This window comes from Chiloscyllium plagiosum, unplaced genomic scaffold (genome assembly GCF_037043375.1).
Source record: "Chiloscyllium plagiosum isolate Xiang-an unplaced genomic scaffold, Cpla_swu_hap1 HiC_scaffold_37, whole genome shotgun sequence".
NCBI lineage: Eukaryota > Metazoa > Chordata > Chondrichthyes > Orectolobiformes > Hemiscylliidae > Chiloscyllium > Chiloscyllium plagiosum.
Window position 1 is genome coordinate 264,983 of NW_028270175.1, and position 24,075 is coordinate 289,057.

The window sequence follows — 24,075 nt, forward strand, 5'->3', positions numbered from 1 at the left end:
GATTTGGGAGTCAAGTTGAAACCACATTTATGGAATTCTAAGAGAAATAAGTTCCAACAATTTGATTTCTAGTATAACCAATCATAGATGAATACATGACCTGTTTTATCTAATACTTTGGATGCTGGTTATTTTTCATAGAAACACATGCTTCTTTTTTATTGGGAACTCTCAAACTCTTGAATGTACTGGACATAAAATGACTGGAAATGTAGTAAGTTTGACTTTCGGTTGAATGTGATTGGTTTTCCAATCAATTTTGACTGTTTATTCAACATGTCCAAATGTTGCTGTGCGAAATAACATAGAGGCTGGTATTCCATCACCAAGTCATCCTTTATTTAACATGAGCACTTCTTGACTTTAATATCGCCTCATTTAGAGTCAGTTTTTAGACTAATGGTAACACAGACACAGACCCTTTTCCTTTCCTATTTTTTATTTTTTAAAAATCTTTTTATCCCCACTGTTATACAGCAGTAATGCTTCTATTTTCTCCAAGTCACCCCCAATTGTGTGTTTATACAGACTTAGTAAAAAAAGATACCAATGTGCAAGAACTTTATTCTGTATTTCCACCACCACTCATGTGGCCAATGAAGCATTAACAAGCAATAAGGGCTATGCCTACATGAGAAAAACAAAGTAGAGGAGAAGGGTAAGGACTAAATCAAAATCGAAGTGGAAGGGTAAATAAAGCACTCGATCCCCTGTGGTGCCAACCTCTCTAACGTTCTTTTTATCTGTCAGCCAGGGCTCCCTGATTTTACCAAATTATCAGCCCCAATCATGGAACTGATATTCTATGAGGTACGTTAGGCTGACCTTGTTATAATCACTACATCCCTCCCTCTTTGAGCCCGAGGACATAGGTCATTCCTTTATATTGGAGAGCCTCCCGGGGTGTTTTAGCACTGGGTCAGGTTCCTCTGACTCAGCAAAAATGAGGACCGCAGATTCTGGAGATTAGAGTCGAGAGTGTGGTGCTGGAAAAGCACAGCAAGTCTGAGGAGTAGGAGAATCAAAGTTTCGGGCATAAGCCCTTCATTCTGATGGAGGCCGGAAACTTTACAACCTTTATAGAACATTTGGATGAGCAGTTCAAATATCATAACATCTAAGGATATGGGACAAGTGCAGGAAATTACAGCATTTTTAGCGCTAGTTATATCGGTTCAGACTCAATGGGCTGAGGGCCTTTTCTTCACTGTATGAATTTATGAATTTATGATCAGCTGTGAGAGGTGGTGTGGTTGCTTATGGGAGGTGGCTTCAGTGCATTTGCATTTGCTACTTGGCCTCCAGGGCCATGTTCTTACCTGGAATTATAAGCAGTTAGCATTAGAGCCCACTGCTAATTGTGGCCTGTAGCTATGGCTGGCACTGCCTTGTCCTCTTTAAGCAGACCAAGTCGGGTTTTGTGGGCCGTGATTGTCACAAATTTTCAACCGTAAAAGTATTGGTAGAATTCCCTGACTCCAATATGTGTGCCAATCCTTCTTTTCTCATCTGGGCATATTTACATTCTCCATTAACCAAAGTCCAAGATGCGTACACTATTGGGCATTCCTCTCCATTTTGCCATCTATAAACTAATACAACGCTGATGCCATATGGGAAGAATCACATGTCAATACCAGATCTTTCTTGTGATTATAATGTGCCAACAGCTTACAGAATGATAGCTGTTTCGTTACTTCATTGAAAGCTATGGCTTGTATATATGACTATTTCCATGACTGATCCTTTTTTGGAGTCAATGCAGAGGTGCCAGGATGGAGGCTAGGTTATGTGTGAACTTAGCATAATAATTTACCAGCCCCAAAAATAGCCTAAGCTTGTGGACAGATGTGGGAGTTGGGGCACCTTTGATCACCATCACTGTGTCTTCCAATGGGAGTAATGTGGTCTTCTCACCTCTGTAGCCTAGGTAGGTCTTTTGGAGTGCTTGGAACACACAATTTTTCCCTTTTCAGGCATGTGCCTGCCCTAAAAAATGTTTTAGGACTAAATCCAAATTCTCTAAGTGTTCTCTATTAGTTTTCCCTGTTATTAAGACGTAACTTGGGTAAATGTCAACCTGAGGTAGACCTTGTAAAATGTTCTCCGTAATCCGCTGAAAGATTGCACAGGCTGATGATTCCCCAAATGGCAGTCTCATATATTGGTACACACCCTAATGGATATAAATTGTAGCATACCTCTGGGAATCTTGGTCTAAATGCAATTGCAAGTAAGCATGGCTCATGTCTAGATTCGTGAAGGATAGCCTCCCCATAATATTTGCGTATAAATCCTCTATGCGAGGGATTGGGGATTTATCCAGTGATGTAAAATGGCTTTCCGTTTGTTTGAAATCCCCGCAGAGGTGAATCAACCCACTGGGCTTCACAATAGGTATGACCAGTGTTGCTCATTTCATAAATTGGTTTGGTTTGATGATTCCTTCACTTTCCAGTTTTCTGGTTCAACCAGATTTGCTTCCTGATGAAAGTTCAAGGTGGCCTTGGCTCCTCTGATAGTCCCTAGAACCTCTTGGAAGAACTTCAGGGTATGTAATTCAGACTTCACTAGACAGCTATTTTCTAATTAAAAGTTTTGAGCTAACTTTTCTCCACCAAGCTTGGGCCCAAGCCTTTTACAACAATCATTGGTAACTGAACCAACTGCTTCGTACCCTTACTATGTAAAGGTTCACCTGTATAGGTTCTCAGCCTAGCTGAGGTCTTGCACAAAGTTAAGGGTTGGAGTCCACAGTGAATTTTATTAAAAAGCTGGCTCTGTGATCACTGATATGGCCACACTAGTATCAACTGACACTAGAAACAGATGAACATTTAACCGGACATTTATCATGATTGGTTCTGATTTTGTTAATCAATTTAACTGTGCCAAACCGATGTAGGTTGAACTTTCCAGGTACAAAATCTCCAGGATATCCTCCTGGATACCGGCCTGTGAGTTATCTTGACCCTGAAGAAAATTTTAACTGTTTGGTTGAGCTTGGCTTTGTTTTGGGGTTTTGTTATGGGCTGATCTAGAGTCTGTCTGATCAGGACATGTCCTGAGTAAGGCTGTGGACTTGTCTTCACTCAAGTGGTGTTCCCCAAGCTCAGTCTCAGCTGGAGATTATGTCCACTTCTTTTGGAATACCCTGCAACTCATATGCTCCACTTGCTGCATTTTTCAATGATAAAGCCAGTTGTACTGCCGGTTTGAAAGCCAGTTCTGCCTCAGCTAGTATTTTTTCACAATTGCATCATTAATGGGTGGCACAGTGGTTAGCACTGCTGCCTCACAGTGCCAGAGACCCGGTTCAATTCCAGACTCAGGCGACTGTGTGGAGTTTGCACATTCTCCCCGTGTCTGCGTGGGTTTCCTCCGGGTGCTCCGGTTTCCTCCCACAGTCCAAAGATGTGCAGGTCAGGTGAATTGGCCATGCTAAATTGCCCGTAGTGTTAGGTAAAGGGGTAAATGTAGGGGTATGGGTGGGTTACGCTTCGGCAGGTCGGTGTGGACTTGTTGGGCTGAGGGCCTGTTTCCACACTGTAACTGATCTAATCTAATCTAAAAAACTAATCCCACAGTGGAAAGTGAGGACTACAGATGCTGGAGTTAAGAGTTTAGATTAGAGTGGTGCTGAAAAAGCACAGCAGGTTAGGCAGCATCTGAGGAGCAGGAAGATCAACGTTTCGGGCAAAAACCCTTCCTGATGAAGGATTTCCAGAAAACATTTGATAAGGTGTCACATCAAACAATATTGCGGAACATAAAAGCTCATGGTGTAGGGGAAAATATATATTCGTGGAGAGAAGATGAGTTGGCTGGTAGAAAACAGTCAGTTTGCATAAATAGATCTGATTGTCAGAATGTGACCACTCAAATCCAGTAGGCATCTGTGTTCTAGCTTCAATAATTTACAATTGACATCATTGACTTGGATGAGGAGACCCCACCAGCAGGGATATATTTCCCTCCCCACCCCTTTCCGCCTTCCGCAAAGACATTTCCTTCCTTGACTACCTGGTCAGATCCATGCCCCCCTACGACCCACCCTCCCATCCTGGCACTTTCCCCTGCCACCGCAGGAACTGTAAAACCTGTGCCCACACCTCCTCTCTCACCTCTATCCAAGGCCCTAAAGGAGCCTTCCACATCCATCAAAGTTTTGCCTGCGCATCCACTAATATCATTTATTGTATCTGTTGCTCCCGATGCGGTCTCCTCTACATTGGGGAGACTGGGCGCCTCCTAGCAGAACATCTCCGAGACACCCGCACCAATCAACCAAACCGCCCCGTGGCCCAACATTTCAACTCCCCCTCCCACTCTGCCGAGGATATGGAAATGCTGGGCCTCCTCCACCGCCGCTCCCTCACCACCAGACGCATGGAGGAAGAACGCCTTATCTTCCACCTCGGAACACTTCAACCCCAGGGCATCAATGTGGACTTCAACAGATTCCTCATTTCCCCTTCCCCCACCTCACCCTAGTTTCAAACCTCCAGCTCAACACTGTCCCCTTGTCTTGTCCGGACTTGTCCGACCTGCCCAGCTCCTTTTCCACCTATCCACTCCACCCTCTCCTCCCTGACCTATCACCTTCATCTCCTCCCCCACTGACCTATTGTACTCTATGCTACTCTCTCCCCACCCCCACCCTCCGCTAGTTTATCTCTCCACGCTTCAGGCTCTCTGCCTTTATTCCTGATGAAGGGCTTTTGCCCGAAACGTCGATTTTGCTGAAGGTCCTCGGATGCTGCCTGAACTGCTGTGCTCTTCCAGCACCATTGATCCAGAACCTGGTTTCCAGCATCTGCAGTCATTGTTTTTACCTTGGATGAGGAGAGAACAGCCTTGGAGATTAAATTTGCAAACAGCACTGAGATAGTTGAAAAGTATGTGGTGATGAAGACTTAATGAAGTTGCCATTGATATAGATATGTTGAGTGCATGGCACAATATCTCATAGATGAAGTATAATGTGCGAGAATGTGAACTTGTTCATTTTGACTCAAAGAATGAAAAAGCAGAATATTATTTAAAATGCGAATGACTGCAGAATTCTGAGATGCAGCAGGATTTAAGCGCTCTAGTCCATGAGTCACAAAGGTTAGTGTGTAAATACAGCATATAATCAAGAAGGCTAATGGGATGCTGTCCATTATTATGAGAGGAATTGAATGGAAAAATAAGGTTGTCATGCTTCACTTATACAAGGCATTATTGAGAGTAGATCAGAAATGCTGTCTGCAGTTTTGCTCTTTTCTATTTAAAGAAGGATGGAAATGCAATGAGGGACAGTTAAAAGGAGGTTCACAAGGTTGATATCTGGAAAATCTGGAAAAGTTATGTTTTGTATGTGGAGAGGCTGTTCTTGTTTCCACTAGAGTTTAGAAGAGTGAGGAGCAATTTGATTGAAGTGTATAAGGCGCTGAATGGTGCTGTTAAGAGGGGCATGGATAATGTTTAAAAAGTTGAAATCAGTTGAATCACATTTAAGGAGGGGGTGTTCAAGATAGGACCTTAGATTTCAAATGTGTTGAAAGGAGTAAATCAGAAATCGAATTGGCAACATCTTTCTTGCAGAATTAAATGGGAAACAAGGCAGTTCTCACACAGGTGAGCTGATTGTGAAGGTAAGGTCCCACACATTTGAAGAGCCACATCGTGGAAGTGTAGACACAATCCAGCCCCATTTGAGTCAGTGTGTTTCAAAGAACATGGGACCAATTAGGAATTGGATCCGTCCTGTGGGAGCCGAATGGTAAAATTATTAGCCCACAAACAAGACTGTTACTGCAACCATTCAATGATCAGTTCAAGTGCTGCTGATAACTCTCCATGTATCCAAAAACTGATGTGCACTGCTCACTGAGGCACATACAGGGGTTGAAGGAGAAATAGCCTGTATGTGCCTTGTGGAATTCACAAAGATAAATAGGGGTTGAGAAAGCTCCCAAAAAAGGCCAGGCAACTTAAAAAGCAAAGATCCTGTGCCCCTGTTTGACAAGCAGGAGGTCTGGCTATCAGAAAACTTACTTCCGAATTTAGAGGGATATCAAGAAAGTTCCCAGATAGACCCACAGCTGATCAGAGCACTACTAGACTCAGATTTAAGCTAGGTTTACTGGATTAATACTTGGAATAAGTGGGTTGTCTTGCGGGATAATATTGTATAGCTTGTTACTACTGGAGTTTAGACGAATAGATGTGATTTAATTGAAATGTACAAGATCCTGAATGATCCTGGCAAGATGGGTGTAGTGATTGTAATGAGGTTAGCCAGCTGCACCTTATAGAATATGAGTTCCCTGATTGGGGCTGTCAGTCTGGTCCAAACAGGGAGCACTGGCTAACATATAAAAAGGGTCAGTGACAGAGATACTGAAACTCTGACTCTGTATGAGGCAGTACTACAGTCATGTGTAAATAAAGGGGACTTGGTGATGGGATACCGACATCTATGGAGTTATCTCAGTGGGTGTGAAAAAGATATTTCCAATAGCGGGTCAGACATGAAAGTAGGGTACACAATTTTAAAAGTTTCGGACAGAGAAGAGAATATTTTTCTCTCAGAGTGTTGTGCAACTTTGAAACTCTACCTCAGAAGGCAGTCATGGCAAGTCACTAAACATTTTTAAGCTGGGGGTAGATAAATCTTTGTTAGGTAGCGGAATTGAAGAGTATCAGGAATAGATGGGAATAGGCTGGAGCAGGCTTAAAGGGTAAATGTTCTTCTATTGCTCCTTATTCAAATATTGGTAATTGATTCTGCTGGATTGGCAAGAGGTTACGCTAACCAACACCGTCTTTCCCACCTTATGGGGGAACAGAGATATTCCAGATACACCTACAGATGGTAAGGGAGACACCTTATCTACTTGATGAGCTGAGGGCAGTGTATTAGGAGCAGGAAAGTGTAACAGAACTTGTACTGTCCAAAACAAAATCAGACAGGTTAGGGACCAACCCCTCCTGAAAGTGGCAGACTATGGAATCTTAATCTGATGTGAAGGATTATCATATTAACCATGATCTCATTGAATGGTACAGCAGACTCAATAGCCTACTTTTGCTCCTCTATCTTTTAGTGTAATGAACCTAAATGTCCAGTTATCAACTCTGGCAGAGAACGATGGGAGAATGTAGCCACCCTGCTCAAGAAATTTAGAGAGTGGGTGTTCTCCACTGACAGTCCAAGGGAGAACTCCCACCAATAAATCAAAAGTCCCAGCAGCTGAAACCTGATCCGGACACCCATTTGGTTAAAATCCAGAGCAACTCGAGACCACTGCCCCTGCCCTTCCCAATAACACACTGGTCCTCAATCTGAACAGATCAATGGGTGGGTGGGTGTGTGGCAGGGGTGGGGGAGGTCAGGGTGTCCTGACCTGGGGGAGCAGGAAAATGTTATGTCTGGAAAAGTGGGGAGATGTCATGTCTGGTATTGGTGCAGGGGAAGGTGTTAAACAAAGTGCTGGGGAGGGATGGTTGGGTCCGTGGTGGGGGTTATTAAGAGGTTGTATTTGATCCAGCTTTGCAGAAGGGTGTTGTGGTCTGGTGGGGTTGAGTGCACTTGAAAAATATTTGATCCTCTATGTTCTGAGGTTATGCAAAACACAGAAGGAATACAATTGTGCCTTAGGTCTATCAATTTACTGACAGCCTTTGCCCTGACTAAATCTCCAACTGTTAATGTTCTGCAGGTGTGGAAAGTCCAACTCACTCAATCCGAGCTGATGCAGACCCCTCAGCATTTTGTGCTTCCAGTGTGATGATTACATTGGCAGAGGAACATACCTTTGACAGACCTGTGGAAATCATCATACACCCGAGTGGTAGGGAAGGATTTCAGTTTTAATTTCTCTTCCTTTTTTTATTTCTTCATTAAATGCAGTTGTGGAACTTGCTAAACACACAAATTTTATTTTAAAGCAGAAATAATGGTATGGAAAACCCAGTGGTTTTATTGAGAAAAGAAGATATAAATATTCATTCAAAGAATAGGAGTAGGTCAATCAGTCTCTTGAGTGTGCTTTGCTATTCAATAAGATCACAGCTGATCCTGATGTTTCCTCAAATCCACATTCCGGCTGCTCTGGAAACTTTCATTCCTTGGGTTTTAATGAGAATCTATCTGCCTCTGCCTTTAAAATATTCAAGGACTCTTTTTCCACCACCTTTTCAAGAAAACATTTCAAAAAACTCTGGCAGAAACACTTCCACTTTATATCGATTTCAAACACTGAGCCCTAGTTCTAGATTCTAGACAAGTGGAAACATCCTCTCCACATTCAGCTTGTCAAGTCCCCTTAGAATCTTATTTGTTTTCATCAAATTGTTCCCCCAAGTTTACTGTGAACAACATTGGTCAAACGTCAATCTCTGAGCTAAATGAATATGGTGTGCTTAGCTTCAGGAATTAGAAAAAAATAAACCAGTCTTCCAGCATCAGATACTTAGAGTGACTCACAAGAATCTGAATGAAAGGAGGAGACAATGCGATCCATTCAGCCTTCTCTACCATTCAATACTATCCTGGCTGACCTTGGGCATAAGCTGTACTTTCCTGCCAGCTCCTTGTGATTCCCCGAGAAACCAAAATTCATCCATTCAATCCTCAAAGTTATTCAATACAAAGATATTCAATAATTAATCTCACATGATTATGTACTTAGGTCTGCTGATAATCTATTTAGTTCATATGCAAATTATAGCCTGAGTTAAATGGCGAATTACATGCAGCTGGTGAGTAGGAAGTTCTTTCCAGGTGGGCCTTTTGGGGTCATAGGTTCAAATGCATTATTTAAAGGTAACATGAGCACACCGTCGTTCACGGAAAGCTAGAAGCAACAGAAAAGTCTGTGCTGATTGCTCCTATCCCCTTAGGGGTGACACAGTGAGGTCTCCAGATATTATGTTCCAGAACATCTCAGACAGAAGTGAGATCCTCCTCCATCGATAACCAAGGATAGGTCTCCTAGAGCAGACATGGTGACTGTGACCACAATCAGTTAGGAAGTCAGTACCTGTGGACAGATTGAAAGAACCTAAACTGAATGCAAATGTAGGATAACCTATCTTCTGTACTCCACAGGGGTAACTGCCATTATTTTTAGTAATGTAAACTCACACTCCTGAATTAGAATGCTGCCCCTGCCATTGGCCAACTAACTACAATCACATTGTATGATACATACTGAAGGTGATACCCACCTTCAGCTACAGATGTTCTAAAACTTTCCAGGCACTGCCCAGAAACAAACCTAACATTTTCAATCAGATATGACTGTTCTGAAAAAGAAGAGTCTGTTCTGAAGAGTCATAGAGGACTCGAGGCGTTAACTGTATTATTCTCTCCACAGATGCTACCAGACGTGTTGTGTTTCTGCAGTGATTTCTGTGTTTGTGGGAAGAGATAGGGCCTGGGACAACCATATGGCCCAGCCAACACAGGTGATGAGTGGAAGGGGTGCAGAGGTGAATAGCATCTGCAGGCTGCAGGAAAAGTCCACTACTTCCCTGATCAGAGTTTCCATACCCACAAAAGGTGCCCCCAGAGTACGAAGGAGGCAATGCATGCCTGACAGTGACTTCCTGTATCTCTCAGTTGGGGGAGGTTGGTGGGGGGGTGAGGGTAGTGGAGAGATGTTTGTATTTGTCACTGAGGGTGCTCAGCCACTGCAGAAGTATTTTGAAGAACCAGAACATTCTACAGGACTGAAGGAAAAGTGAGGGATTAATGTGGTACTGGAATCCGATTTGATGTTGCTGAACTGGGAAGCCTTCTCTCAGGTGAGTAGGAGGGATAATACAGGATCTTGCAACCCTGCTTCTCATGGGGCCACCCACTATGCAGCAGTTACATCTGCATGTAAATTTTAGATTTTTATCCAAGCTTTCTGCCTCAAAACAGATCACAATCAGCAAACAACCATGATCCGAGACACTCTGTCTGGGTGTATTGCATTACACTACCTGACTTATCCAGGCATCTGAATCTCGTCTTCAGGAGGCTTGTGTGGAGTGTGTGCAGCTCTGTATCTCTCCTCAGTATTGCCCTGAGGATTCTTGATGGCATTAGAGGTTAGGTCCCCGACCAACTATCACTGTATGGTACGAGGATGGTTAAATGAAGCAGGCAAATATGGGTTTTTTTAGATTAGATTACATTACATTACAGTGTGGAAACAGGCCCTTCGGCCCAACAAGCCCACACCGACCCGCCGAAGCGAAACCCACCCATACCCCTATATTTACCCCTTACCTAACACTACGGGCAATTTAGTATAGCCAATTCATCTGGCCCTGCACATCTTTGGACTGTGGGAGGAAACCGGAGCACCGGGAGGAAACCCACGCAGACACGGGGAGAACGTGCAAACTCCACACAGTCAGTCGCCTGAGGCGGGAATATGGATAACATGATTGTCGTGTCACATCTCAATGGGGAGCATATTGGAAATCAAGTCTCGCTATTTCTATGGTCATCACAAAAGGTAATGATTTCATCAAAGTATGCAAAATGTTCTGATTATACCTTCTTTTAAGACCAGGTAGGCAGGTGGAGGGGAACAACTCATGGGTTCTGACAGTTTTGCCGGATATTCTGCAGGATGAGAGTGTGTTGCTGGAAAAGCACAGCAGGTCAGGCAACATTCGAAGAACGGGAGAATCGACGCTTTGGGCCAGAGCCCTTCATCAGGAAAGAGGCTGGAAACATTGGGGGTGGAGAGACAAACCCTGGTGGTGGGGCCAGGGGGAAGGTAGCTGAGAGTGTAATAGGTGGATGGAGGTGGGGTAAAGATGATAGGTAGGAGAGGAGGGTGGAATGGATAGGTGGGAAGGAAGATGGACAGGTGGGACAGGTCATGGGAATGGTGCTGAGCTGGAAGGTTGGAACTGGGGTAAGCTGGGGGGAGAGGAAATGTGAAAACTAGTGAAGTCCACATTGATGCCCTGGGGTTGAACAGTCCCGAGGTGGAAGATGAGGTGTTCTTCCTCCAGGTGTCGGGTGGTGAGGGAGCAGCGGTGGAGGAGGTCCAGGACCTGCATGTCCTCAGCAGAGTGGGAGGGGGAGTTGAAATGTTCGGCCATGGGGCAATGGGGTTGATTGGTGCAGGTGTCCTGGAGATGTTCTCTTAAAGCATTCTGCGAGAAGGCATCCAGTCTCCCCAGTGTAGAAGAGACCGAATCGGAAGCCACGGATTTAGTAAATGACATGTGTGGAAGTGCAGGTGATATTTGATTGATGTGGGAGGCTCCTTTGGGGCCTTGGATGGAGGTGAGTGGGGAGATTTGGGCGCAGGTTTTGCAATTCCTGCGGTGGCAGGGGAAGGTGCCAGGACGGGAGGGTGGGTTGTTGGGGGGGCGTAGATCTGACCAGGTAGTCATGGAGGGAACGGTCTTTGCGGAAGGCAGATAGGGGTGGGGAGGGAATATATCCCTGCTGAGGGGGTCCGTTTGGAGGTGGCGGAAATGTCGGCAGATGATGCGATTTATGCGAAGGTTGGTGGGGTGGAAGGTGAGGACCAGGGGCGTTCTGTCCTTGTTACGGTTGGAGGGGTGGGGTTTGAGGGCGGAGGTATGGGATGTGGATGAGATGCGTTGGAGGGCATCTTCAACCACGTGGGAGGGGAAATTTCGGTCTTTAAAGAAGGTGGCCATCTGGTGTGTTCTGTGGTGGAACTGCTCCTCCTGAGAGCAGATGCGGCCGAGGCGGAGGAATTGGGAATACGAGATAGCATTTTTGCAGGAGGTAGGGTGGGAGGAGGTGTAATCCAGGTAAGCTGTGAGAGTCGGGAGGTTTGTAAAAAATGTCAGTTTAGAGTCTGTCCTCGTGGATGGAGATGGAGAGGTCTAGGAAGGGGAGGGAGATTTCAGAGATGGTCCACATCAATTTGAAGTCGGGGTGGAATATGTCTGTGAAATTGATGAACTGTTTGACCTCCTCATGGGAGCATGAGGTGGCGCTGCAGCAGTCATCGGTATAGCGGAAGATGAGGTGGGGAGTGGTGCTGGTGTAACTACGGAAGATAGACTGTTCCACGTAATCAACAAAGAGACAGGCATAGCTGTCCATTTTACATGCTCTAATGAGTTATTAATTAATGGTATAATTAGTATTAGGGGGCTTGTAAACTACTCTCTCTGGCACTTTTTATATTTGCTTATTTTCTACCATACTGATTGCATTTCCTGATTTTCCAAACTAATATCATCCCTCTCTCATATACTTATGTTATTTCTTATAATCTAAACCTTCAGCATGTTCCTGGTTAAAAATCAGGGTGAACTCGTCAGGTAAGAACGAGAGCACAGTTCATTTACATGCCCATAATTGAACAACTTGTCAATGCTTGAGTATAAATTTCCCACTGGGCAGGTTCACTCATTTCACAGGTTCACCACTTCAACATACAAAAACTCAAAATTGCTCAGTCAACCGTAGTTAACAAAGGAAGTTAAGGATTATATAAATTTTTTTAAAAAATATTTGTAAAAGTTGCCACAAATAGCAGTAAATCTGAGGACCAGAAGGGTTCTGGAATCTGGCAAATGAGGATCAAGAAAGGGAGAATGGAATATGGAGTGCAATCTCGCATAAAACGTAAACAGACAATAAAAGCTTCTTTAGGTACATTAAAAGGAAATGTTTAACTAAATCTAGTGTGAGTCCATTTAACTCACTTGTGCTACATGGATGTAACTGACTGAGCCAATATTTCTTGTCGATCTCTAGTTGCCCCTTCAGAAAGTGCTGGTGATCTGAAGTCCACATGTTGTAGGTAGACCCCCGATGCCTATAGTGAGGGAATTCCAGGATTCTGACTTAACGACACTGAAGGAATGGTGATATATTTCCAAGTCAGGATGGTGAGTTGCTTGGAGGAGAACTTGCAGGTAGTAGTGTTCCCATGTATCTGTTGCCCTTGTCCTTCAAGATGGAAATGGTCATGGGTTTATAAGGAGCCTTGGTGAATTTCTTCAGTGAATCCTGTAGATGGTATACATGCTGCTGTTGAATATTGGTGGTGAAGGGAGTGAATGTTTATGGATGTGGTGCCAATCAAACATGCTGTTCTGTCCTGCTTTTTGAGTGTTGTTGGGTTTACACACATTCAGACATGTGGGGACTATTCCATCACACTCCTGACTTGGCCTTGTAGATAGTGGACAGGTTTTGGGGAGTCAGGAGGAATTCTTCGCCCCTGTCCTGCGCTTATAGCCAATGTGTTTACATGGCTGGTCGAGTTGAGCTTTTGATCAGGATGGGGAAAATGGCAGAGAAACAATTGGTTACTTGGTGTCTGTTTTCACTAAGGAAGGTACCAGGAATCCCCCAAACCTAGAGGATGGCCATGAAGAATGGAGACTTGAAGGAAATTAGTGTTTGTAAAAAGATTTTATTGGAGAAACTAATGGGGCAGCAAATTGATGATTCCCCAGCACCTGAAAGCAGTGAGGCTTTGTGAGTGGAGCGAAGATCTACACTGTGATCATTCTGATGCATTTTGATTGTCTTCCAAAATTCTACAGATTCTCGAATGGTTCGAAGGAAAGTAATAGGCATCCCGCCCCCACTATTTAAGAAGGGAGAAGGAGAGAAAACAGACCTGTCAGCATTACATTAGTGATAGGGAAAATTCCAGAATTTATTATAAAGGATGTGATAAATAAACATTTGGACAATAATGATCTGATTGGGCATAGTCAGCATGAATTTGTATGAATGAATGACTTATTGCCGCATACATTTAGGGAGACAGAGTGAGAAGCTTTTTCTCACCACAATCCAGCACTATCTTAAATAGAGTTGGTCTTCATCGGCCAGGGTCCCAAACATTGCTCCAGGACTTCTGCAAGGTTCCCACTCTGTGCCTACTGCAGCCAGGAGTTCCCACTCTGCCATCACTGCAGCTGACACCTCACAGCCAATTCCAGGAGTGAATGAGAATTTATGAATGGGAAATCATATATGACAAATTTGTTAGTTTTGTTTTGGAGATTTTACTAGCAAAATTGATAAAGGGGATCCAATGGCTATAGTCCCTTGTAAGGGAAGAGAAATGAATTAGTTGCAACACAGTAGCCATTCAGTCCTTTGTGACAGCGTTGTCTGGCTGTAAGAGCAACAAACCTAGCCCTGCTAATTTTCACCCACGGGCAAAAGATGTAGTGGTTATGTTATTAGACTAGAAATTCATGAGGCTTTGACTAAAATATCCAGGTATGAATTAAATTCCACCATGATAGTTTCTTGTCAGGTAAATATAAAAGTCCATATAATTAAATAATTATGTCCTAGCTTTTATGTGAATTCTCACCTACAACAAACCATTCTGCCAAAAACATGGCTAACCACAACCCTGGCATGGGGGAGAAATACTACCATCAGCAGAAACACACATCCTGTGAATAAACAAATTCCAAAAGCCTTTTGGATTAAACTGCATTTATTTCAATGCAAGAGGGCTAACAGATAAGGACGATAAACTCAGGGTGTGGATAGGTACCTGGGACTGGGAAATTGTAGCCATTATAGAAACATGGCGAAAGGAGGGACAGGACCTGCAACTTAATGTGCCAGGCTAAGGTGCTTTAGGTGGGACAGGTGGTGGAAAGAGAGGAGGGAGTTCAATTTTTGATGATGGTGAGTATCACCCGTGGTAGTCAGAGATGAAATAACTGAAGAATCGTCCAGTGAGGCTTTGAGTGGAGCTAAGAAATAAGAAGGGGATGGTAACGTTACTGGGGTTGTACTATAGGCCCCCAAATAGTCAACAGGAATTAGAGGAACAAATATGCAGGGAGATTGGGAGACTTGCAGGAGCAATAGGGTGTCATAGTAGAGGGTTTTTATTTTCCTAATATAGACTGAGACTACTAGAGGGTTAAGGGCTTAGATGGGGTGAAATTTAAGTGTGTTCAGGAAAGTTTCCTCAGCAGTATATAGAGGTTCCTACTTGGGAAAGGGCAAAACTCAACCTACTCTTGGGAAATAGGGCATGACACATGATTGAGGTGTCAGTGGGGAACACTTTGGGACCAGTGACCATAGTTCTATTAATTTAAAAATTGTTATGGAGAAAGATAAACCGGTCCAAAGGTTCAAGTTCTAAATTGGGCTGAGGTGAATTTTGATGGAATTGGACAAGAGCTTACAGGAGTTGATTGGAATAGCTAGTTTGCAGACAAAAGGACCTCTGGCAAGAGACAGGCCTTTCAAAGTGAGATAGCTGGAATTCAAGGTCTACATGTTCCTGTGAGGGTGAAGGACAAAGTTGGTAGGAATAGGGAACTCTGGATGACAAGAGATATTGAGGCTTTGACCAGAAAAAAGGAGAAGGCATGGCTCAGGTACAGGCAGCTGGGATCAAGGGAATCACTGGAGGTATACACTCTATTCTGATATAACACAATAAGTCTGTTCCTGTGTGATCCTGCATTATAAGAAAATCCTATAATTTAGACACCATTTAAAGGGAAGGGACCAGAATCATGTTATAGCCAACACAGGTGAGGAAAATTCTTCTACAAATTGGTCTAAATTCTTCAATCGCATTATAGCCAATGCGTGCTGAAGAAACATACATTATAGCAGAACCGACTGTATGGGATAAAGGAGTATACCGAAGAAGGAAATCAGGAGAGCGAAAAGGGGACATAAGAGAGCTTTTGCTGAAAAGATTAGGGTGAATCCAAAGAGGTCCTTAAGTATATTAAAGGAAAAGGAATAACTAGAGAGAGAATAGGGCTCCTCAAGGACCAGAGTGGTGATTTATGTGTGGAACCCCAGCAGATGGGCGAGATCCTCAATGAATACTTCTCCTGTGTTTACCATGGAGAAAGACATGAGGACTTGGGAACTTGGAAGTTAGTGGTGATATCTTGGGGACAGTCCATATCACAGTGGAGTAGGTGTTGGACGTTTCAGAATGTATGAAGGTGGATAAATCTCCTGGTCCTGACCAGATATATCCAGGAACCCATGCAAGAGGCCAGAGAAGAAATTGAGAGCCCTGGCTGATATTTTTGCATCATCGCTAGCCACGGTGAGATCTTGGAAGACTGGATGTTAGAGAATGTTGTGCCCTTATTCAAGAAGGGCTACAAAGAAAATCTTGGGAACTATAGACCAGTAAGCTTAACACCTGTGATGGGTAAGTTACTTGAGACGATTCTGAGGCATAAGATATACATGCATTTGGGAAGACAGGGTTTGATTAGGAGTATTCAGCATGACTTTGTGAGTGAGAGATCATACCTCTCAAATTTGTTACAGTTCTTTGATGAAGTGACCAGAAAGGTTGTTGAAGGCAGGATAGTAGATATAGTTTATATGGATTTCAGTAAGGTCTTTGACAAGGTTCCACATGGTAGGCTGCTCTGGAAGGTTAGATCGCATGGGAAGCTGGCAAATTGGATGCCCAATGGCTTGATGGTAAGAAGCAGAGGGCAATAGTGGAAGGATGCTTGACAGACTGGAGACCTGTGACTAATGCCTCAGGGGTCAAACAGTGTTTGCTGTTTGCTGTTTGCTATCTATATCAATGATTTGGATGAGAATGTAAGTTTGCAGATGACACTAAAATAAATGGTTTCATGGACCTTAAGGAGTGTAGTGGAACAGAGGTACCTTGGAGTTCAAGTGCACCGTTCTCTGGAAGTGGAGTCACAAGTAGACAGGGCAGTGACTAAGGCTTTTAGCACACTGGCCTTCATCAGTCAGGACATTGATTTATAAAAGCTGGGAAGTTATGGTGCAGTTGTACAGGACATGGGTGAGGCTGCACTTGGGGTTTTGGTCACCTTGCTATAGGAAGGATATTATGAAACATGAAAGAGTGTAGGAAAAATTTACAAGGATGTTGCCAAGATTCATGGGTGTGAGTTATAGGGAGACATTGGACAAGCTAAGGATTTATTTTCTTTGGAGTGTAGGAGACTGACAGGGATCTTATAGAAGTACATACATTCATGAGAGATGTGGAAAGGGTGAACACACTCAGTCTTTTTCCCAGGGTTGGAGAATTGAGGACGAGAGGGCATCAGTTTCAGGTTAGAGGGGAAAGAATAAAGAGGGAACTTGAAGGCAACTTTTATATCCGGAGGGTGGTACGCATATGGAATGAGCTGCCAGCAGAAGTGACTGAGGCGGGTACATTAACAACATTTAAAAGGTGTTTGGACAAATACAGTAGATGAATAGGAAAGGATTAGAAGGATATGGGCCAAGTGCAGGGAAATGGGGTTAGCATGGACGGACATATTAGTTGGCATGGATCACTTTGGGCTGAAAGGCTTGTCTACATGATGCAGGACTCTATGATGCTAAAACAGAAAATCTGACACAGATTCCCATAAATTAATATTTGAATTGTGCACCTTTAACTAGATACAATTGGTTATTTTGGAAGTACATCTTCAATTTCATTGGACAAAATCAAAAATTTTAGATTACTTTCTGGAAGAGATATATCAAATTCCAAGATGAAATTGAATGATTTTTAAAGAGGATAATGAAGGCTAAAACCTGTTGGGTTCCTGATAAGAAGCTGTTAAGTGATACCAGTCGTGAGCTCACAAGTTGACACAGGTGTAAATGAGAACTGCATATGTTCGCTATGATAGAAATGATTCATTTTCTGCAACCCATTAGTCACTGGCTCATTCCATTTGTACAAAAAATGTTTAAACATTGACTTGATCATGTTTTACAAGTTGCTGTTGATGAGTGACTCATTCAACCAGCTCCTTGATGATTCAATGTGTTAAAACACATGAAAGGTTGATCTTGGGTCTATTTTAAAAAAAAACTTCCACTTATAAAAACACTCTCCTCTTACCCTGATTTCACCATCTGCTCATGATGGCTTGTGAAATGAGTCACCAGGTGAAAACCCACCTATCTCTGTACCTGGTCTTTGTAAGGTATTAGGTGGAATCAGAGCAAGAAGTAATGTAATAAGATCTAAATTCATTTACATAAACCTTTGCAAAACTAACGCAATGTGGTAAAGTTTGGTGAGCTACAGGTGCAGCTAGGTACAGAAGAATATGATGTTAGAACGATGATCGAGATCTGGCCTGAAAATGGACTGGACATTTAAAATTCCTGGATACAAAGTGTTCAGGAAAGACAGGGAAAGAAAGACTTTATTTTGTCCTACAACAATTTTATTATAGAGGAATTTTGGAATCATTAATTAAGAAAAACATTTCAGTATTGGAGACAGGTGTTCCAGAGAGGTCCAAGACAGAGCAATTTGGTCTGATTTAAGAAATAAAAGTATAATTACACTATTGGTGTATTATATAAGCCATAAATTCATGGGAAATTCATAGAGGAACAATTTTAGAAGAAAATTAGAGAGAAGCAAATATTATACAGGAGTTATAAGTCAATTGCCATTGTAGTTTCTCTTACGGCTATGTGAAGAGCAGAGAATGGAAGATTTCTTAAGAGTATTCAGGAGAAACGTTTTTTGATCAATGTTTCCCATTAAACAGGGAATGAATGTCACTGGATCTGATTCACAAGAATGAGGTAAGCTAAGTGGGCATTTCAGGTCCATGATCAGAGCAGCATGAAGTTTAGGGGAAGGTGTAGCATGGTGGTAATATCACTGATTCAATAAAATTCAGAGGCTCAGACAAATGCTCTGGGAGAACAAGTTCAAATCCCACAACTGCAGCTATTTGAAAGTAAATTAATTGTTCCTGACAAAACAGCTGGAATGTTGTCCTGAAATTACCAATGCCATTTAAAGAAGGAAATTTTGCCATTCTTACCTGGCCTAGCCAATATGCTGACATGAATTACCCTCTGAAATGGCCAACATGCCATTCAGTTCAAGGGCACTTAAAGATGATCAACAAACACTGCCTTTCCAGTGATGCCCAAATATCATGACAAAATAAAGGTAAGGACATTTAGCAATAGAAAAAGGGAAGGTGCAATGCAAAGTATTTATTTGCAGAGGGCCAATTTCAATATGATCAGAATGGATCTGGATAGGACTCAAAGACTGACAGGCCAAACATTAAAGGAATAATAGCCTGGCTTTATAGAAGAGTTGGCTCAGTGGAATAGAGGTGTTTTCTTAGGGAGGGGAAAGATTGGAGAGGGTTTGCTTATGAGGAGAGACTGAGTAGACTGGGATTATATTCTTTGGAATTTAGGAGAATGAGGTGGGGATCTTGGAAACACATAAAACTATGAAGGGCATAAATGAGATAGAGGTAGGGAGGATGTTTCCACCGGCGGGTCAAACTAGATCAAGTGGGCATATCCTCAAAATTAGTGGGAGCAGCTTTAGGACTGAATTAAGAAGGGACTCCTTAGCCCAGAGGGTCGTGAATCTATGGATTTCCATGCCCACTGAAGCAGTTGAGGCTACCTCATTGAATGTTTTTAAAGCTAAGATGGATAATTTAAACAGTAATGGAATCAAGGGTTATGATGAGAGGGTGGGTAAGTGGAGCTGAGGCCATCAAAAGATCAGCCATGACCTTATTGAATGGCGGAGCAGGCTTGAAGGGCCAGACGGCCTACTCCTGCTCCTAGTTCTTATGTTCTTAAAACTGGATAAACCTCCAGGTTTATGTATCCCCAGTTATTGAATGCGACAATGGAGGAAATAGCAGGGGTACTTGCAAAAATGTTCAATTAATCTCTGGCCACAAGAGAGATATTGGAGGACTTGAGAATAGCTAATATGGTATCATTATTCAAGAAGGGAGCAAAAGACAAACGAGGAAATGACAGATCAGTCAATCTAACCCTGCTGCTGAGGAAAATATTGGAAGCAATTCTGAGGGACAGAATTAATCTGCACTTGGAGAGGTAGGGATTCATCAAGACTGGTCAGCCTGAAACAAAAACTGAAATTGCAGGAAGATCTCAGCAGGTCTGGCAAAGTTAACGTTTTGGGTCCAGTGACCCTTCTTCTGAACAGTCAGCCTGGTTTTATTAAGTGGAGGGGTCATGTCTGACCAACTTAGAGTCATAGTGTCATAGGGCCTGTTTCCATGCTGTATCACTCTTCAGTACAACTTGTCCATGCCAACCAGACATCCCAGTATGACCTATTCCCATTTGCCAGCATTTGGCCTATATCCCTCCAAATCTTTCCTAATCAGATATCTACCCAGATGCCATTTAAATGTTGTAATTGTACCAGCCTCCACCATTTCCTCTGGCAGCTCACTCCATACTCTCACCACCCTCTGCATAAGAAAGTTACCCCTCAGGTCTTTCTTTTTTTAACTTTTACCCTCTCACCTATGTTCTCTAGCTTTGGACTCCCTCACCATAGTTAAAATACCTTGGATATTCATCTTGTCCATGCCCCTCATGATTTTATAAACCTCTGTAAGGTCACTCCTCTGTCACCAGGGAAAAATGTCCCAGCCTATTCAACCTTTCCCTATAGTTCAAGCTCTCTAGGCCAGCAACATCCTTGTAAATTGTTTCTGCATCCTGTCAGGTTAAATAACATCCTTCCTATAGAAGGGCAACCACATTGTATGCAGTATTCCAAAGATGGCCTCACTGTATTCTGTATAACTGTAACATGACATCCTAATTCTTATACTGAATGTTGTGACTAATGAAGGCAAGCATAACAATTGCCTTCTTCACCACCCTGTCTACCTGTGATCCCACTTTCAAGGAACTATGCCCCAACACTCCTAAATCTCTTTGTTTGGCAGCACTCCTCAGTGCCCTATCATTTACTGAAAAAGCCCCACTCTGATTTGCCTTTCCAAAATGCAGCACCTCACATTTAACTAATTAAACTCCATCTGCCACTCTTCTGCCCATTGGCCCGTCTGATCAAGATCCCGTTGTACTGAGGTTACCTTCTTTGTTGTCCATTACACCTCCAATTTTGGTGTCATCTGCAATCTTACTAACTATATCACCTATGTTCACATCCAAATCATTTATATAAATGATGAAAAGCAGTGGACCTGCATCAATCCTTGTAGCACACCACTGGTCACAGGCGTCCAGCCTGAAAGGCAACCCTCCACTTCTGCCTTCTACCTTTGAGCCAGTTCTGTATCCAAATGGCTAATTCTCCCTGTATTCCATGAGATTTAACTGTTTGATCAGTGCTGGGTTCACTGCTTTTCATCATGTATATAAATAATTTGGATGTAAATATAGGAGGTATAGTTGAAGAAACCAAGAAACTGTTTATAGGTATTTGCTATGATATACTTCAGGCCTGACCAGTCACAATATCGACCCACTATTCATGTTGATTGAAAGGCTGCAGTGAGGCATTGATGAAAAGAGCTGTCTTGGTGGAATCTTTGATCTTCAATGTTAAGGATTTCTTCTGTTGCCTTCACTGTCCAAGAATCAGGGATACAGAGACTTTGATCTTTCCATCAGAATCACACACACATTCTAATGGATTCCCACATGAAGATGTGTGAAATAGCCAGGGAGATGGGTTTCAGTCTATTTCCTCCGTTTCTTAATTCCAGCTGCCTGATCCTCCGCTCTTATGTCTGCATGCATTGATCTGTTTAAATAGTTACTTATATCACCTTTAATTTTCTTAACCCCAACAAAATCCAGTCATTGTCCTGGCATTGGCCACAAAGATTTCAGACTTGTGCACATCTGGCAAAGAGCTGCTCTTTCTGTTTATTACTAGATTTATCTGGTTAAGATCAATATTGGACCTTCACCTTCTGTATTACAAAGGAGCCAGTAATCCAACATAACTTTACTATTTTTGTTCCATAAGCAACTATTTTCTGAAATTTAATATCTCTGCCTGCTCCAACAAACAATTATTAGATGCATTCTATTGTTATTACTGAGCTGTTTCTGCTGCTTTTCCCTTTCACTTAATCACTACCCACGACACTACCTCTCCTCCATAATCTTTTTCTCCCTTGTAGATGGAAAGTCAGTCTAATGTGACTTTAACTCTCTTCTGTTCCCTTGACCCCATTCCAGCTGAAGTACTGATTGCCCAACTGTTTCTGAAATCTACTTGTTAGTATTGAAAATATTTTCCTCTCCTCATTCTCCTTTACAGAAGTTCCATCATTGAAGCTGAGCCCCACTTCTCCTCAATCATCCAGCTTGGCTATTCCAACATCAATAATAATAACAAAAGCAGCATGCTTCAGTTTTGCTGCCTAGTGGCCACTGAAATGAAGAGAAATGCAAAAGAAGGTAGACAAAGATAGTGGTTTGACCTTCTGTGGTGAAGCAGTGGGTGAAAAGCAAGAGAGAGATGCGTGAAAAGGAACAGAATTCTCTCTCTGTGTCTCTCTGTGTGGCTCTCTCTGTACCATTCCATGCTCTTATTTCTTATCTTTAGTTTTAGAATGCATGCTTCTTGGATAAGGTAATGCTAGAGAGGATATGAGAGGAAATCAGAGAAATTGAGGAATAATGCAGTTTTGGGATTAGGCCAGGATGAGGCATCAGTAAATAAGTGAAAGGGAGAGGCAGCTTAGCTGCTTTCTTTGATTCTCTCCCACAATCTTCACTGATGCACTGATTTACTGGTTCCTGATTTTGTCCTCTCATCAGTCCACACATTTATCTCAGCTGCTGTATCTCACCAGCATCTATTAGTTGTTCCTCTCTTTTTCATGTAGTCCAAGTCTCTTGTATGGTGTAACAAGGGCAGTCCCTGAACAGACTTGGGGATTCTTCCTTTTTGATTCAGTGATATCTTCCACATCATTGCAAGAGTTCCATTTCTGTACTTCCACCTTCAGCTATGAGTAATCACAGGTGCTTGCAACTATTACATTTTTCCAAGTCTTCATGTATAATATTTACACCTTCGCTCCTATTGTCTTTTTTAAATTTAAACTTATATTCATAAATTGCCTCTTTGGTCTATTTATCTCATGCATTTGTCTTATTTTTAAGAGGGTTCACCTTTGATGTGTACTGTGTGTACAACCTTAGGACGCTTCTAGGCAGTGGGCTTGTAGTATGTATGCACACAAGGGAAGCAGTTCACTTGTTGTGATATCTGCTTCATTACTTATAACGTGCCCTACTATTTTAAATAAGTTAAAATACAGAATGAATCAATCTCTGGAGAGTGATTGAGTATTAGATCATTATCATAAATGTGACATCTTCCTGTAATCTTTTCCAGACACTCAAAATCCACACCACATGGCTCAATGTCATTTGCAAGTGTGGCACTCCCCATCTCACTTCATCAGTTGGAACATTCCTGATATTCGGGAAAAGCAGGGTTCTTTGCTTATAATAAGACTATAAAAAGTAGGAAGAGGAATCTATCTATCCATCTCAAACTTAAATATACACAAGAACTCTGCACGACACAGGTCTCTGTGGCAAGGAGTTCCAAAGTCTCTCAATGGTCTGAAAGAAGAAATTCCTGCACATCTCAATCTTAAATTGACACCTCTTTAGTCTGAGACTACACCTCCTGGACCTTGACTCTCCCGTGAGGGAAACTTTCCTGCAAAGCCCTTTATGAATCCTATATATTTTAATGAGATCATTCTTTAATGAGATTGCTACCTAGATTACACCTCTTCCCACCCTTCCCCCTGTAAAAACGCCATCCCATATTCCCAATTCATTCGCCTTCGCCACATCTGCTCCCAGGAGGACCAATTCCAATACCGAACAACCCAGATGGCCTCCTTCTGCAAAGACCACAATTTCCCCTCAGACGTGGTTGACGATGCTCTCCACCGCATCTCCTCCACTTCCCGCTCCTCCGCCCTTGAACCCCGCCCCTCCAATCACCACCAGGACAGAACCCCACTAGTCCTCACCTACCACTCCACCAACCTCCAGATACATCGGATCATCCTTCGCAATTTCCACCACCTCCAAACAGATCCCACCACCAAGGATATATTTCCCTCCCCACCCCTATCAGCATTCTGGAAAGATCACTCCCTCCGTGACTCCCCTGTCAGATCCACACCCCCCACCAACCCAACCTCCACTCCCGGCATCTTCCCCTGCAACCGCAAAAAATGCAAAACTTGCGCTCATAGCTCCCCCCTCACTTCCCTCCAAGGCCCCAAGGGATC

At 42.8% G+C, this 24,075-nt stretch overlaps 1 protein-coding gene across 3 annotated transcripts in view; it reads left to right on the plus strand.

Moving 5' to 3' along the window:
• The window catches only part of vwa5b1 (von Willebrand factor A domain containing 5B1), a 217,026-nt gene that overhangs the window by 38,809 nt on the left and 154,142 nt on the right, over window positions 1-24,075 (plus strand). For all 3 annotated transcript variants that reach the window (XM_087980186.1, XM_087980187.1, XM_087980185.1), the window contains exon 6: window positions 7,710-7,841. In XM_087980186.1, the coding sequence (XP_087836312.1) occupies window positions 7,710-7,841 (132 nt within the window). The remainder of the gene's footprint in view (window positions 1-7,709; window positions 7,842-24,075) is intronic.